Source organism: Pinus tabuliformis, chromosome 8 (genome assembly GCF_031772625.1).
Source record: "Pinus tabuliformis cultivar Carrire ecotype Pingquan chromosome 8, CPIR1, whole genome shotgun sequence".
In the NCBI taxonomy this organism is placed as follows: Eukaryota; Viridiplantae; Streptophyta; class Pinopsida; order Pinales; family Pinaceae; genus Pinus; species Pinus tabuliformis.
The window spans coordinates 1,156,322,094-1,156,337,419 of record NC_142294.1 but is presented as its reverse complement, the minus strand read 5'-3'; the positions used below and the strand labels follow the sequence as shown (position 1 = coordinate 1,156,337,419).

At 38.4% G+C, this 15,326-nt stretch overlaps 1 protein-coding gene across 2 annotated transcripts in view; it reads left to right on the top strand.

Moving 5' to 3' along the window:
- The window catches only part of CPA (Subunits of heterodimeric actin filament capping protein Capz superfamily), a 226,474-nt gene that overhangs the window by 87,941 nt on the left and 123,207 nt on the right, over positions 1-15,326 (top strand). For both annotated transcript variants that reach the window (XM_089373418.1, XM_089373417.1), the window contains exon 4: positions 6,690-6,754. In XM_089373418.1, coding sequence (XP_089229544.1) covers positions 6,690-6,754 — 65 coding nt within the window. The remainder of the gene's footprint in view (positions 1-6,689; positions 6,755-15,326) is intronic.

Sequence of the window (15,326 nt, the reverse complement as noted above, 5' to 3'; positions counted from 1 at the left end):
CACTGTCAACAACAATTATTAGAGGAGAGTCTAGCCTATAAAACTTTTTCTAATGGTTAGTTTGGCTTCCTCTAGAAAATAATATTTACTAATCATTCACATGTTGGAGACTTAGTAATTTTTTAGTGAAATATTACATGAAATTCATGACTTTGCCCCAGTGTTACTTGGGAGCGGGAGCGGGAGCGGGAGCGACCATTTTCAGAAGCTCCCGGTTTGGGAGCGAATCGGGGAGCGATTTTTTAAAAATATATATATTTTTTATATTTTTTAATTTTTGATACATATATGTCAACAAAAACATGTAGAATGATGAAATAGACATAAAAAACATAAAAAAACATAAATTGATCATTGAACCATATCACATCAATCATCTAGAAATTATAATCGTCATCAACCTTAGTAAAATAATAAATTAAAATAACATTCAATTCAATAACATTTATCATCATTGATCACCAAAGTAACAAGTTGTACTTGTAAGCCAAGTTTAACCATTACAAGAAGTAATATCGAAGATATTTCTAAGTCCTAACTTCTAACTGTTAACATGATATGAAATGTTAAAAATTTATAAAATGAAACATGAATAATGAGATGAAATGAAACAACTTTAGTCTTTCACAAAGCATCATATTCATAATTCACAATCATTACCAATGAGTTATAATTGCCAAGGCCCAACTTCAAACTTCAAATTTTCATTGTCACAGTCACCAGTGATATAATGTTTACAAAAAATATCATAATGTCATAATGATATGAAAGAGTCAAGAGTCAAGAGTCAAGGACTCAAAACTCAACACTGAACAGTTATGAAAACTAAAGTGACAAGTCTAATAGAAACTAAAAAAGACAAGTAAACTGTAAATCTACAAGTGGCCCTTGCCACGAGAGTCTCCAGGAGTATAAGTAGGTCTTGGCGGTCTTCTAGGAGTCTCCCGCCCAGACCGACGACCAGAACTAGAGCCTCCACGCGAGGGTGTCGATGGAGGTGGCGACAGCAATGGAACAAGACTCGGGCCCCGAGAACTGCTACTGGATGGTGGAGGTGGAGGTGGCATGGCTGCTGCAGCTGCTTCAGCTTCATCCCATACAAGCTCATCTTCTAGTTCTTCCATATGTACAATGCCATCCTCCAAATTGTCGTCCTCAGGGTGATTGTCCCAAATTTTATATGTGGGATCTTCATTAGCCCGATCACAGTAATGGCTCAACAACCTCAAATTGTAGTGCACATAAACCAAGCTTTCTGCTCGGTTTTCGTTGAGCCTGTTTCTTTTCACATTATGTATATAACTGTAGGTGCTCCAACACCTCTCTGCAGAAGAAGAATTTACAACCTGTGCAAGAACTTTCAATGCCAATTTTCGCAAAAGTCCGTCGCCGCCATATGTTTCCCACCATGTGAGAGAATCAAATTTATCTTTGTCGTCCATTGCATGGAAGTTACCATACAAACCACTGCCAGTGAAGTATCTGCCTATTTCAAGGCGCACAGCTGCACATTCCTCCCTGTCAGGCACCAACTTTTCTAATGCATCCAAATATCCTTTAGTTACCTCTCGATCTAAATGGGGTTTGGTCCTAACACCACCCCCTGCTGCAGGTTTGCCCAACCAAGAATCTGAGTAGTATTTTGGCGTAAGGATATACGCCAAGCAATGTAGTGGAAGGTTAAGCCTTTTCCACTGTTCACACACACAATCGTGAATCAGATTGTACAAGTCGGGATCTCTGTTATTAACAATGTCTTTTATTTCCCCCAACATGGTATCCATTTGCTCATACACCTCGCCAATCACTGGTTTGTCTGTATCTGCAAACCGAATCATGTTATAAATTGGCTTGGTGAAATCCAATACCTGTCTCACAGTTGTCCAAAACTGCCCATCAAGAGCGGCCTCCTCCACCGTTTCAAAACCTGCAATGTCAGCTACATTTGTAGCCCTTTCCTTTAACACCTGCCAATTTGGACTTGATACCATGCTAGCTAAACCCTCTCTTACCTTCAAAAGGCGCCTGAAGGTGAGGTAATAGCTACCAAATCTAGTCCTCGCAATCTTCAGCAACTCCAATCTCGAGTGACTGCGAAAAAGGCCATGGGTATTGCTATGATTTGTAATAAATTTTATCATTTTTTTTCCTTTCTTGTACAAATCACCAATCCATTGGTATTGTTCATTTTTGTTTTTGACAATATCATGCAACAGAAGGTTCAATGTGTGAACCAAACATCCAGACCAAAATATGTTCGGGTATCTATCCTCAATAATTGCTCCCGCTGCCTTACAATTAGGAGCATTATCAGTGATGACTTGGATGACATTGTATGGGCCAATATGCTCAATTGTTTCAAGCAATGCTTCTGCAATGTTGATAGCGGTCTTGAACTTGTCTGAGTAATCATGTGCAGCTAGAAAAATGGGACCACTTCGGGACACAGCGAGAACACTTATCAATGGCTTGCCTTTTACATTTGTCCATCCATCAGATACAATGGACACCCCATTGTCAGTCCAAGAACTTGTCATTTTATTCAAAGAATGTGATATTTTTGCTTTTTCATGATCAAGGCCAACTGTTCTTGCCTTGTCATACCCAGGGCTCTTGTATCCTTTAGGGGCATCATTTATGGCAGAAACCATTTCGTGCCAATAAGGTGAGCGTAGAACATTGAATGGTATCCCATTTGCATAGAGGAACCTGTAAATTTTTGAATCCACATCATTCCTACACCCCTCATCAAGGAAATCTGATATGGTTCTACGGCGTAAAGATGATGACCCTGAGCCTCCATGTCCATATCCACTGCCTTGGGAGGATGCTGAAGGAGTTCTTTGTGAGCTTTCAAAGAAACCCCTTGATCTTTTTGCTTTGTATTGGGCGTCCTCCTCTTCCTTTATGTATTTGGCTCTATCTGCTGTTGACACCCCGTCGCAAGTTCTGATTCCTATTTGTTTCTCTCCATCCCATGCCCTTTTCCCGCAAAGGTGTCTTCTCAAACGGGTGTATGAGCCTGTGAAATCAGAATTGCAATGGGGGCAATGAAATTTAGTGGTTCCACCCCCTTTCCCTGTTTCAGGCCTCTGAACATATTTCCACAATGGAGTTTGGTCTTGTTTAGTTTTTTGACCCTCATGTTCACCCTCCTCCACATCCTCCTCACTGGGGTTTTCACCTATTTGACTTCCTCCGGCTTCTTCATCCACCTCTTCAGTTTCAGGCCCCCTCCGTTTCCTACTCTCCACCACCATAATAACCAGAAAAGGGACCAGGAAGAGGAAAATGCCAATAAAAATCCCCAGGTCCATCGTGTTTGATGTTTGTAGGGTTTGAGTCTTGAATCTGCAAATTAATTTAGTTTATTGGGATTAATTCATTTAATTTATTAATTTAATTTAAATTAATGATCTTTAAACTCAAACAGGTAAATTAAACTAACCAAACTAACCACCTAACCAGCTAAACTAACTAAATGATTAAGTTACTTACCTCTGCAAGCTTGCTCCTCGCTCCTTGGCACTTGCTCCTCGCTCCTCAGCTCTTGCTCCTTGCTCCTCAGCTCTTGCTCCTTGCTCCTTTGCTCTCAAACTCAAGCTCAATCTCATTGAAATGATTTTGTTTTGGCCCATTGGGCTTATAAACCCAAAAAAATTAGTTAAATTTTTTGTTTTTTTCGGGTCCGCGGAATTTTTTTCTGCCGAACCGCTCCCGGTTCACTAAAATTCGCTCCCGGAGCGTTTTTTAATGCCCGGGAGCGATCAGGGAGCGATCGCTCCCCGATCGCTCCCGGGCATTAAAAAGCGCTCCGGGAGCGCGGGAGCGATCGCTCCCTGAAGCGCTCCCTCACAGACCAGGGAGCGCAAAATTTTTTACGGGAGCGCGTTCCCGAAAATCGCTCCCGTCCGGGAGCGATTTGGGGAGCGCGCTCCCGAGCCGCTCCCGCCCGGAGCGCGCTTCGGGAGCGGGTTCGAAGGGGGGGGGGGCGCTCCCCTGCATCACTGCTTTGCCCACTAAGGGGTCATATTGACTCCCACAAAACCCAAGGAGGTCCAACATTCCACTTGCAAAGGATCTAGAAGTCAACAAGATGAAGAATAATAGCCTTTAGTGCTCCTATGTTCTCCTTGACCTTTCCAATAGTTATCTTATCCTTTGATTTGACTTTTCCATGCACAATGACTCCAGCTTCACCACCTTTTTCTAGTTCTCCAATGCCTTAATGAACTTGCCAATTCGGCCACCTGGGTTGCTATTATGCTCCACATTGCCACATATCACTGCGTGCCACGTCATGACGCCTTTTGCTAGATCTTTAACACTCTTGGGAATCTGGATGTCAAAATTTTGACAAAATTTGTCCCTGCTATGCTACCTGGAAACTTGTTTTGCCATGTCATCACGCCCAAGTGGATGATCTCTAATGCCCTTCAGGATTTGGAAAATTTGAAACATGGGTTTTGTTCCTCTCGTTGAGTAGACCATTTTTGACATAATGCATGTGAAGATCTGCGCAACACTCCCCTTATAATACATTTGGAAGACTTGTAGCCCCTGTTTGACCCATGTTTGGAAAATTTGAAGCATGGGTTTTGTTCCTCTCGTTGAATAGACCATTTTTGACTTAATGCATGTGAAAATCTCTACCCAACGCTCCCCCTATACTGCCCTTGGAAACCTTGTAGCACCTGTTTGACCCACTTTTGACATGATGCATGTGAAATTTTGCTTAATGCTCCCCCTATACTGCCCATAGAAGACCTGTAGCACCTATTTGATCAACTTTGACCAGCCATACCTTGAGAATGCCTTAATTAAATGGAAAAAATCCACATGGCTTGTCATCCTCTCATTGAGCTTTTAACATTGTTGACTTTTTTACTTAGGGGACCACCTTGCATTGGGAAACATGAACTTCCTTCGGAAGTGTGAAAATGTCGCTAACTGTGAGACTGCCATTTCAAAAACATCTAAGGGATACGACACCAAAGCTAAGGCCACCTACAAACTCTACAGACCCATAACCACGTGGAAAGACATAGGTTCACTCGATGTGGGCTAGATTGGCCCCTACACTGGTGATCACCCCCACATAAGCAAGGCTCCCATAAAACCATGCGTCCTCATATAAACCCATCCAAGGCCCTCCATTCCTATCTAGGACAAAAGAAATCTGAGATGAATTCAAAGGGACTGGCATTGGTCTGATCAAATATAAATTGACTCAGTATGACACAATGTCTAGGATGCCTATAGGACCTCACATGGTTGTTAGTTGGCTTTTGACTTGTGAGCGTGGGCTTACAATAGTGCTTAAGAATGCTGCAATATATATAGGTAACCTTTGTAGAACTAGGGTCAACACCTGTCAAATATATCACCCATGGATTGCTCCACTCCACTTGATCTACAAGGTCAAGGTAACCTGCACTCATGTGAACATGACCGACTGCTCCATGTACAACTCATTTAACCTGCTATTGCTATATTTAGACATGATGCCCTAATTTTAATCGATTTTTCACTTTCTACTTGAAATTTCTAGGTTTTGTCTCTGTCATTGCATGAGGCCATCAATGTATAACACTTTTTAAAAATAGAAGCCCTAAAAATAGACTTTCTTTGATCATCACCAATAGTTACACACATGCTCATGTCCAAAAAGTGTATCCATAAACCTAGTTGGTTTCCCAAAATAGTAGTGTCTATAAATAGAAACTTGGTTTCCCAAAATAGTAGTGTCTATAAATAGAAACTTTCCAAAAAATAGAAAAATGAAAATTGAAGAATACCCTTTTGGAAAACCACCAGATGAGTACCCAGACTGCAATCAACTATTAAAAATATATAGTTTATAAAAATAGAAACTTTCCCAAAACAGCAAATTGCACAATCAGAAAGTACCTTTTTGAAGCAATCGCCCTCCCATGCATGCTGCAACTGTTGTGTATAACATGCATGCATGGGAACCTTCTAAACATAGAACTGGTGTCTGAACTGAAGCACTGAATTTTATGGTGTGACATGTGTCACTTTGAAAATTTCTGGAACTAGAACTTGACCTGATCTTGAATACTAGAGACAAAATAGGTATTCATGAATGTGCTGAAACTTAACACTGAATATGTCGAGGAAAAATACAATGTGAAGACATCAATAACTTGTCATCGTGATTTCAAATGATCAAAGAATAGTCATAAGTTGCTCTGTTGGGTCTACTGACTGGTTCAGAAGGGCATAAGCTTTAGTATTTCCCATGAATATTTGAATTAAGAATGTACTTAATATCCTGTTTAGCTCATCTGAACCAAAATCTTCACATATCAACAATGTACATCCCTTGTTGAAGTTCATTTGATTTGTACTTCATGGCTGAGTACGTAGCAATAAGCAAATTCATTAGTTTATACTGAAACATTTAGTTTCTTGGTTAATGATCCCCAGAGATCTAACTGCATGAAAATAAAGAGATCAGTCACCTTTCTACAATATTTTCTTCATTCAGATTTGCGCGAATAAGGTGTGAATGATGGCAAAACCTTTTCTATGTTTTTTACCGTTAAATGACAATCACACAGTTGTTACTCTCTATGTTTTATGATTTTTGTGCCAGTTTAGGTGGTGTTGTCTTTTCAATGTGCACTGTTATTGTGCAGTACCCTGACCACTTTGCATGACTTCAGGTTTGTACAGCGGTGAGACCAGCTGCAGATGATGAACTTGCATCCATATATGTTGAGGAGTACCGGTATGTTGAGTAAAAATTAACTAAATCATTTTTTTTCTCATTTTTTAATTTTTATTGATATCTATATTATGTTGGACCTAAATATTAGAGCGGCTAGTTGATGTGAGATAATGTGATTGTAAGATGCATAATGAATGACATGATATACTCAATAGTGAGTTGTTCCTTGGAAAATTGCCTAAAGAGAAGCATTGCGTTACAACTAGTCCTATTTTTTAATTTTATTTTTATATGTTCATTATGTAAGTTTCAATACAGCCTTTCAATTTAGCACAAATATTTAAATCTGAAGAATCTTATAAAAAAGAGCTCCTGATAGTATACATTTTCTCTGTATGGGAATTCTTTTCAAGACTGTCTACATAAAATAGTTTTAAAATGTTTGGTATCAAGTTCTTCATTTGAAAAGTCTAAACTGTATCAAACCATACGGAAGACTGCCTAATAAAGAAGCATCATATTACAACTATTCTAACTGTTTTTCATTCATTATGTAAGTATCAATCATACAACTAGTACTGCATCAATGATGATCTAATCACAAACACACAAGAAATTGGAACCATAAACTACAGTTTTCTTAGCAGGTCATCAAAATCAAAATGTATTACATATATTCTAAGTTACTGCTACTATAGGTGGGAATGCCAATGAAAAATACAAATATGGTAGTTACAAGAACCATAGAAGGAAGAATCTCATAACTTACGACTATCAGTAATCCTCCTCCATGTCATCATCGTCAGAATCAGCACCATTGGCACTTCTCTTTCCTTCATCCTCCTCCTCCTCCTCTGTATCCAATCCAATACCTGCATCTGCTGATGTGGAGGATGACCCTTCAAGAGGATCACCATCATCAAAAGTGATCAACTTTAGTATTTCCCATGAATATTTGAATTAAGAATGTACTTAATATCCTGTTTAGCTCATCCGAACCAAAATCTTCACATATCGATAATGCACATTCCCTTGTTGAAGTTCATTTGATTTGTACTTCATGGCTGAGTAAGTAGCAATAAGCAAATTCATTAGTTTATACTGAAACATTTAGTTTCTTGGTTAATGATCCCCAGAGATCTAAGTGCATTAAAATAAAGAGCCATACGGAAAACTGCCTAATAAAGAAGCATCATATTACAACTATTCTAACTGTTTTTCATTCATTATGTAAGTATCAATCATACAACTAGTACTGCATCAATGATGATCTAATCACAAACACACAAGAAATTGGAACCATAAACTACAGTTTTCTCAGTAGGTCATGAAAATCAAAATGTATTACATATATTCTAAGTTACTGCTACTATAGGTGGGAATGCCAATGGAAAATACAAATATGGTAGTTACAAGAACCATAGAAGGAAGAATCTCATAACTTACAACTGTCAGTAATCCTCCTCCATGTCATCATCGTCAGAATCAGCACCATTGGCACTTCTCACTCCTTCATCCTCCTCCTCCTCCTCTATCTCCAATCCAATATATGCATCTGCTGATGTGGAGGATGACCCTTCAAGAGGATTGCCATCATCAAAAATGATCAACTCTAGCATTGGCTCATAAAGGTCCAAGTTGGCTTGTTACCCACCAAAAGTGGGTGACCCCATAGGAGAAAATTTTTGCAACGAACAAAGTTCATAGGTACATAAGTTAAATACTCCAAAACACTTAGAATATGAAGACGTACATTGAGTATACACACACACACACACATATCTATCTATCTATATATATATATATATATATATATATATATATATATACATACCTAGGTGGGTACCATTTCATGAATTGTCATGTCTTTTGAGACACACCTCCTCAATATACTAATCATTGTTAACTATTAGTTATTAATTATCTACATTCATAACATTGCCTTCCCCTTTAGAAAAGTTTTGTGCTCAAAGCTTATTAATGAAAAGACTTGATATCTTTTTCTGTCTTGTAATATCGCTTCGTCTCCTCATCTTCTGGAACTATAATCATCGATGATACAAGATGATATGAAGTTTTGAGTGTGGTACAAAATTGTCGCACAATAAAATGATCTAGCCATCACAAACTAATCTTCTATGGAATCTTGTGGTTACTGGAAACATGGGATGAAATTTTATCATAAGACTGAATTGTGTTGACATCGATATTCTTTGAAACATAAGTCACTTGTCTCGGGTCTAAGTGATATGGATTTGTACACTGGTTGAGATGTTTGCTTTTATGATTTGGGTGTGGATAAGGAGTTCTTGTGATCAGATTTCCCCTTATCCAGTTTGTGGCTATTTCTTGATTTACTTGAAGTATCTGATTTTCTTTAGGTACAAAAGTCCATTGGTTAATCGTTGGATCTTCACTTGGAAATTCCGTTGTTTGATTTGCAACATTTGAATATGTTTTTTTTTTGGCAAAATAATCCTCGTTGACAGGAGTTAGCTAATATTAAATGTCATTGGCAGCCAAATAAACAGTCGCGATAGATATATTGTCTAAAATTTCAACAAAAGAAAACAAATAGAAACCCTAATGGACTCATTGGTGCATAGAGCAATCCATGAACTAGATTAACAATAACATTTCTCTGCATCCAATCCAATGCTCATCTATTAATCTACTTCTACTTAGATCTCTGCCTCATCTTTCTCTGCTTCCTCTTCATACGCCTCATACGCTTCTTCTTCCACTTGGCCCTCATCTTGGAACGGTAGAGAGTTTCTTCTCAACACACAAAGCTTCTTCCTTCCGTCGGCTTACAGGTAACATTTGAATATGTTTTTACTTCAACTGGTTAGGGATAATTTTGAATCATGATATTATCTAGATTAATGTTTGTTCCCTTTTCTTCAACTTGGGCTATTTCGTCTAAAGACTTGGATTTTGTCATAAGTTTTTCTAATTTATTCTCCAATTATTTTTTTATCATTTTTAAGTTTCTTGATTTGCATGGGTAACTTTTGATTGCGATTCTTGATACGTGAAAGTTCATCGCTTTCTAGATTGTTGATTTTATTCTGAGTGTTCTTCTCTTCATCTTTTAAACTTTTGATCGTTTTAATAACCTTTGATTAAAGTTCTTTAAGCATAAATTTTCCTCTTCTTCTTTTGATAGGTGTGTCTTGAGTTCTTTCTTTGTGACCTTAGCCTTTTTGACTTGCACAAGTAATTTTTCATTGTGGTCCCTGAGGCAATAAATTTCTTCGTCCATTTTTATTACTAACTTATAATATATATCCTCAAGATTTTTTTTATTTTTGTTGTGATGCCTTTTTGTTTTGCTGAAATTTGGCTATTTTGTCTTCTAAATTTTTAATATGTGTATTCTCTTGATCTTCCAACTGCAATTTCTTGGTACACTGGATTACATTGTCTTGTAGGAGCGATGTTGGGTGTTCAACTTGCAACTTGGATTCTGTTTTCTTCAATTCTTGAACCACAAGTCCTTTATTAAACTCTGCCCTTTGTCGTTCAAGTGTCACTATTAATTGTTTTATCCTTCATAAAACTTGATGTCTTTTTGAGGATTGTTTTTGTGTGTCACTTTGATATTCAACTAAAGTAAAAGTTTTGTAACATTTTGCGCAAACGAAATTTTGATTTCTAAATGACTGTTGACAATTAATATATCCCTTTGAACCAAAAGGACATTTTGAAAGGAAACCAAGGTTCCTTAAGAAATGCATCCTTTTGCTTTTTCTTGATTTCTTTTATTTTATTATTAATAGGTGCAGAAAATGTGAGAGTATCACTATAATATAATAATACTCCTTCCTTTATGTGGACCTTTATATCTGTTTGGAATATATATATATATATATATATATATATAATTGAACCTTTAAAACCTTTATATATTTATATATAATGTAACTTAACTTTTAAATGTACTTTTTTTTTTAATATATATATTTTAATTTAATTTGCTTTATTTTTTTCTTCAATATATATATATATATTAAATTATTATTCTTTAACTTTAAAACTCCTTTAATTGAAGCCTTAGCTGTCTTTCCTTTCATTCGACAGGTGCGATCTTACGGATTAGACGATTTTATATAGTCGTGTCCCCTCCGTCTTGTCCTCAATCTTTGGCAAGGTTAAGCAAGTATGGTAGTGGCCCAAATGATAACGAGATGTATTTCTATTGACTACCACACAATGGTACGACACTGTACGTACTTAATGACAAGGTGACGTGATGGGAACAGGGTGACGTTGTATGGCGACTGGAGAGAGCAGAAGCATCGACGCCATCGATTGATTGTAGGGGCGACGACTGCTGCAGAGTTGGGTGCTGTAGATTGCAGCTTTTTATAGAGTTGTCGAGCGGCTAATGTGGCATCAGTGGTAATTTATGTTATATATATATTGATTTTTTTACGTACTTAATGACAAGGTGACGTGATGGGAACAGGGTGACGTTGTATGACGACTGGAGAGAGCAGAAGCATCGACGTCATCGATTGATTGTAGGGGCGACAACCGCTGCAGAGTTGGGTGCTGTAGATTGCAACCTTTTACAGAGTTGTCGAGCGACTAATGTGGCGTCGATGGTAATTTATGTTATATATATTATTTTTTTTAATTCCCTATATATATATTTTAATGGATAATGGTATTTTTTTTTAAATTGCTTCGTCACAAATTTCGACACTGAAGAAACTCTAAGGAAAACTTTGTGTGGCTAGAATCCTCAATTGCAATGACAACAAACTTCACGTAGGGTTAATGGCCAAATGTCGGGATCAGAGAACGAGGCTCTGATACCCATGTAATGAACAAAGTTTGTACGTACACAAGTTAAATACTCCAAAACACTTGGAATATGAAGACATCCATTGAGGATACAAGTATATATATAAAATGTGAATGAAGAATATGATTTGGTTAAAATTGAGGGTCCCATATATATACCTAGGTGGGTACCCTTTCATGAACAGTCATGTCTTTTGAGACATACCTCCTCAGTATACTAATCATAGTTAACTATTAATTGTTAATTATTTACATTCATAACAAATTTTCTCCCATCATCTATTCTAGCCAACTAGCTAGCCAGCCAATAGCCACTATGGCCACCACTAGTCGAAAACGTTGTGTCATTCATATCTCTGCCACTTGCATTAGTCATATGCAGTGTTGTGAACATCTCGATTTTATCTCGAAATCACGATTTTTTGGCCTAACAAATGTTTGCCGATATTTTGATGTTATCTTGAGTTTGCCGATGTTTGCCAATTTTTACTGATATTTTCTCGATTTTTACGATTTTTTGGTTTTCCAGACCCTTTCTGATTTTATCCAAATGTCGATGTTCGCAACATAGGTCATATATCTTCTCACCCACCTCGCAGGAGCACATGAACAAAGGTGGGCTTTCGATCAAAAGGTACTTGATTAATTTTGCAATCGGGTGCTTATGCTTGTTTGTATTTGGCATGGATTATGGGGTGACATGGAAAAAGGAGGGGTTTCGACCGTGATCTTGTTCCCTTCCCTTAAATGGGGGGTTAATCTTCGATCCTAGTCTAGTGGGACCTCCCCTAATGGCCCAAAGGGTATAGGAGGGACACTACTTGGGAAGCCCTGATTGAGATAACATGTTCCATCTATCCTTATTCCATATTTACCACTTTCCATCTTACATTACAAGACCTATATTCCACGTGCATTCTTTGTGTTAGATTAACCATTGGTTCTTTGGGATTTGGACATCCTCATACCTAGTTAGGGCCTGAAACTTGGCCTTAGGAGGTTGATGCAACTAAAAGAAGGAAAAAACAAATAATGTCCACAAAAGGGAAATAAAGAGAGAATATCAAAATGCAAAAGATGGTTGGGATATACAAATTAGCACGTGGGCAAAAGCCTAGCATGAGCTCTACCTCAGCCCTATGGCCATCACCCAATTCTTGAGCACCATATTGCTCCTATACATTGTGAAAAAAGAACCCTTGCATGTCCCAACCCTTGATGGGTAATGAGCTGCCTCATCATTGAGGGGATAATAACTACTATACATCATACGAAGCAAGCTCTAACCCTTTGAGCTATGAACATTAATTAAAAGAAAAATCGAGCAAAAATAAAAGGCGCACAAGAGGGGTGGAAAAACAAAGGTTGGGTTGGTAACTCATGCATCCATGATTTCTCCCTCCTCACACCTATACACTCAGGATGTGGATCTCCACCATGCTAGTCCCTTTGACCATGGCACTTGGCCATGAAGTCTTGTCCCCTCCGTAACCATCACCATTCACATGAAACCTATTGATTGAAGGGTGGATTGAGGAAATGTCAGTTCCCCTTTGGGGCTGGAAACACCTAATAGGGTTGTCCTTTAGCCACTCCTACCTAAGGAGGTAACACAATTGCAAGTCAAAGCCCAAAATTTGGAAGGGAATCCTTGTTTGAAGTGTCAAATAGCCCATTACTTTCAAGCTTGGTCCACTTAGGTGCGAAAATGAGTATTATACTTGATGATTTGTTGCTTTCACTAGACTTTGTGATGTGATCATTAGGTGGTTTCATAGCCGGAGCTTGGCCACCTTAACTGGTACTAGGATCCTAGAGGAGCATATTAACACCCATAGGTGAGGCGTTGAGAGCCATGGGACTCCAAGCAGTAGCAAAGCATTATATACACCCTTGGGCACCTCCAACACCCACAACATTTTGGCACTTTTCCCCGCATTTGATGATTTTCGGGATGATTCACCTGGACCCCAACATGCCCCTAGTTGGTCTTTAAGCGCTTTGTGAGGGTGAGCAGTTGATCCAGGGCCTAGATGAGGATGGTCTCACCCCTTGAGACATGGGAGTGCTAGCACCACCTTGGAATCCCTCAACGTTGGAGTAGAGAGAGGCACTATGGCCATTTGGAGACCCATGAGACCACATTTTGAGCTCTGAGGTGCAATTTGGGGTCCATAGTGAGATTTTGACAAAGAACTAAGGGAAAACCCTTAGGAGGTGATTTTTAGAGGCCTCTAAACTTAGCTTAGCACCAAGAGACCTCAACGCGTGCCCTGAAAGGGCCTATGCATGGATGACATCATCATATTCTACCTTACAACTCACATGCGTTGGCAACTTGTTATGTTTTTTCTTGGCTAGTAGGTCGGCTTGTGATCTAGCTTAATCATTGTAACATAATTTAATGTTTTAGGGGATTTTAGGCTAAAATAGGCATTCATACTCCTCATATAAATAAAGGAGAGATTCATTTGTCAATTATCATCATACACTTGGAGTTTCAACCTCTTGTGTAATTTGAATTTTCTTGTCTTTTGGTGTAAAACAGATCGATGAATGCATTTTGAAATTTGGAGCAAATCGTTTGTCTTTAGAGCTATTGTCTTGGGTCAATGGATGGAATTTCTTGCACATTTTCTTGTAATTGAGCTTATTGTTGAATAATTATTTGTTTATGTCTAATGTATGGAATGTTATGAATATAGGGTTTGCTATTATGCCCTAATTTGTTGAAAATTTATTAAATGGTATCTAGATGTCATTATTACATGCATTACTCCTGAATAGATAGCATGCGAATGAATATCCTAGTGGTGAACTTTAATTAGCTCTCCCATAAAATAACTTGATCCATTGCATAGGTAATTGTTAGGGTTTTGGGTGCTAGGGTATCAAGGATGCTTCCTCCTTAGCAACCTTTTGGTCATCCAATCAATTCATAGATTGCATTCTCCCAAGGAGCAAGGCATTGGCCTCCTTGTTGGTGATCAAACTCATTTCTTACCTATAAAATTAATCCTTATTTCCCTTAACCTGATTCAGCCCCTTAAAGGCCAAGCTCTCAAACTAGGGCTTGGTGCGAATTCCTAGCAGAGAGTAATTTTTGGTGTTAAAGAGTTTAAATGCCAAGAGGATAGTGGTTACCACAATATCATTCCCTTTTGGTAGGGATCAGTTGAATTTCATCCATAAATCTTTTTGCTGCAAGGAAAACCCTAAGTTGTTGTTGCTTCAACTTAGGGGCTTGTTTGAGGGTTTCATGTGCCTTTATCTTATTGAAAATCATTGTTGGAAACCCTTTCTTACCATGTTGACCTTTGGTCATAGATTTCCTCTTTTAGGCCTCTACAAGGAAAGAAAATTGCTTTATCCTTGCATTGAACTGTGTATCTAAGTCAAGCCTTTCCCTACTGGTCACCTTATACCCTAACCTTAGAATACCTATTAGGGGACCTTCTCACATATCGAGACTCCCATCAATGAAAATCCGAAAAGAGCAGAGGGTTTTGGCTGTGGTGATAGTGAGGCAGTACCCCATTGTTGCCTCTTGGTCTATAAATAGCTTTGTAGTGTACTTGTCTCAAAGGACTGCTAGATTTTGCGACAACATTTCTAGCACTATTGTCTGGGACGAGGCGAGCCTTTCTCCCTGTAATTTGAAGCCTTAGCTTTACCCTTTGAAGTGGGACAATCTCTAACGACAAGATAGATTCGGTTATGGTGACTCTTGACTTAATTCATACTGCATCCCTTAGTAGCTCTTCTGAGGATGCCCCTGAAATCATAGCTACACGAAGGAGAGGCGCTGCTAGGAGGGCTG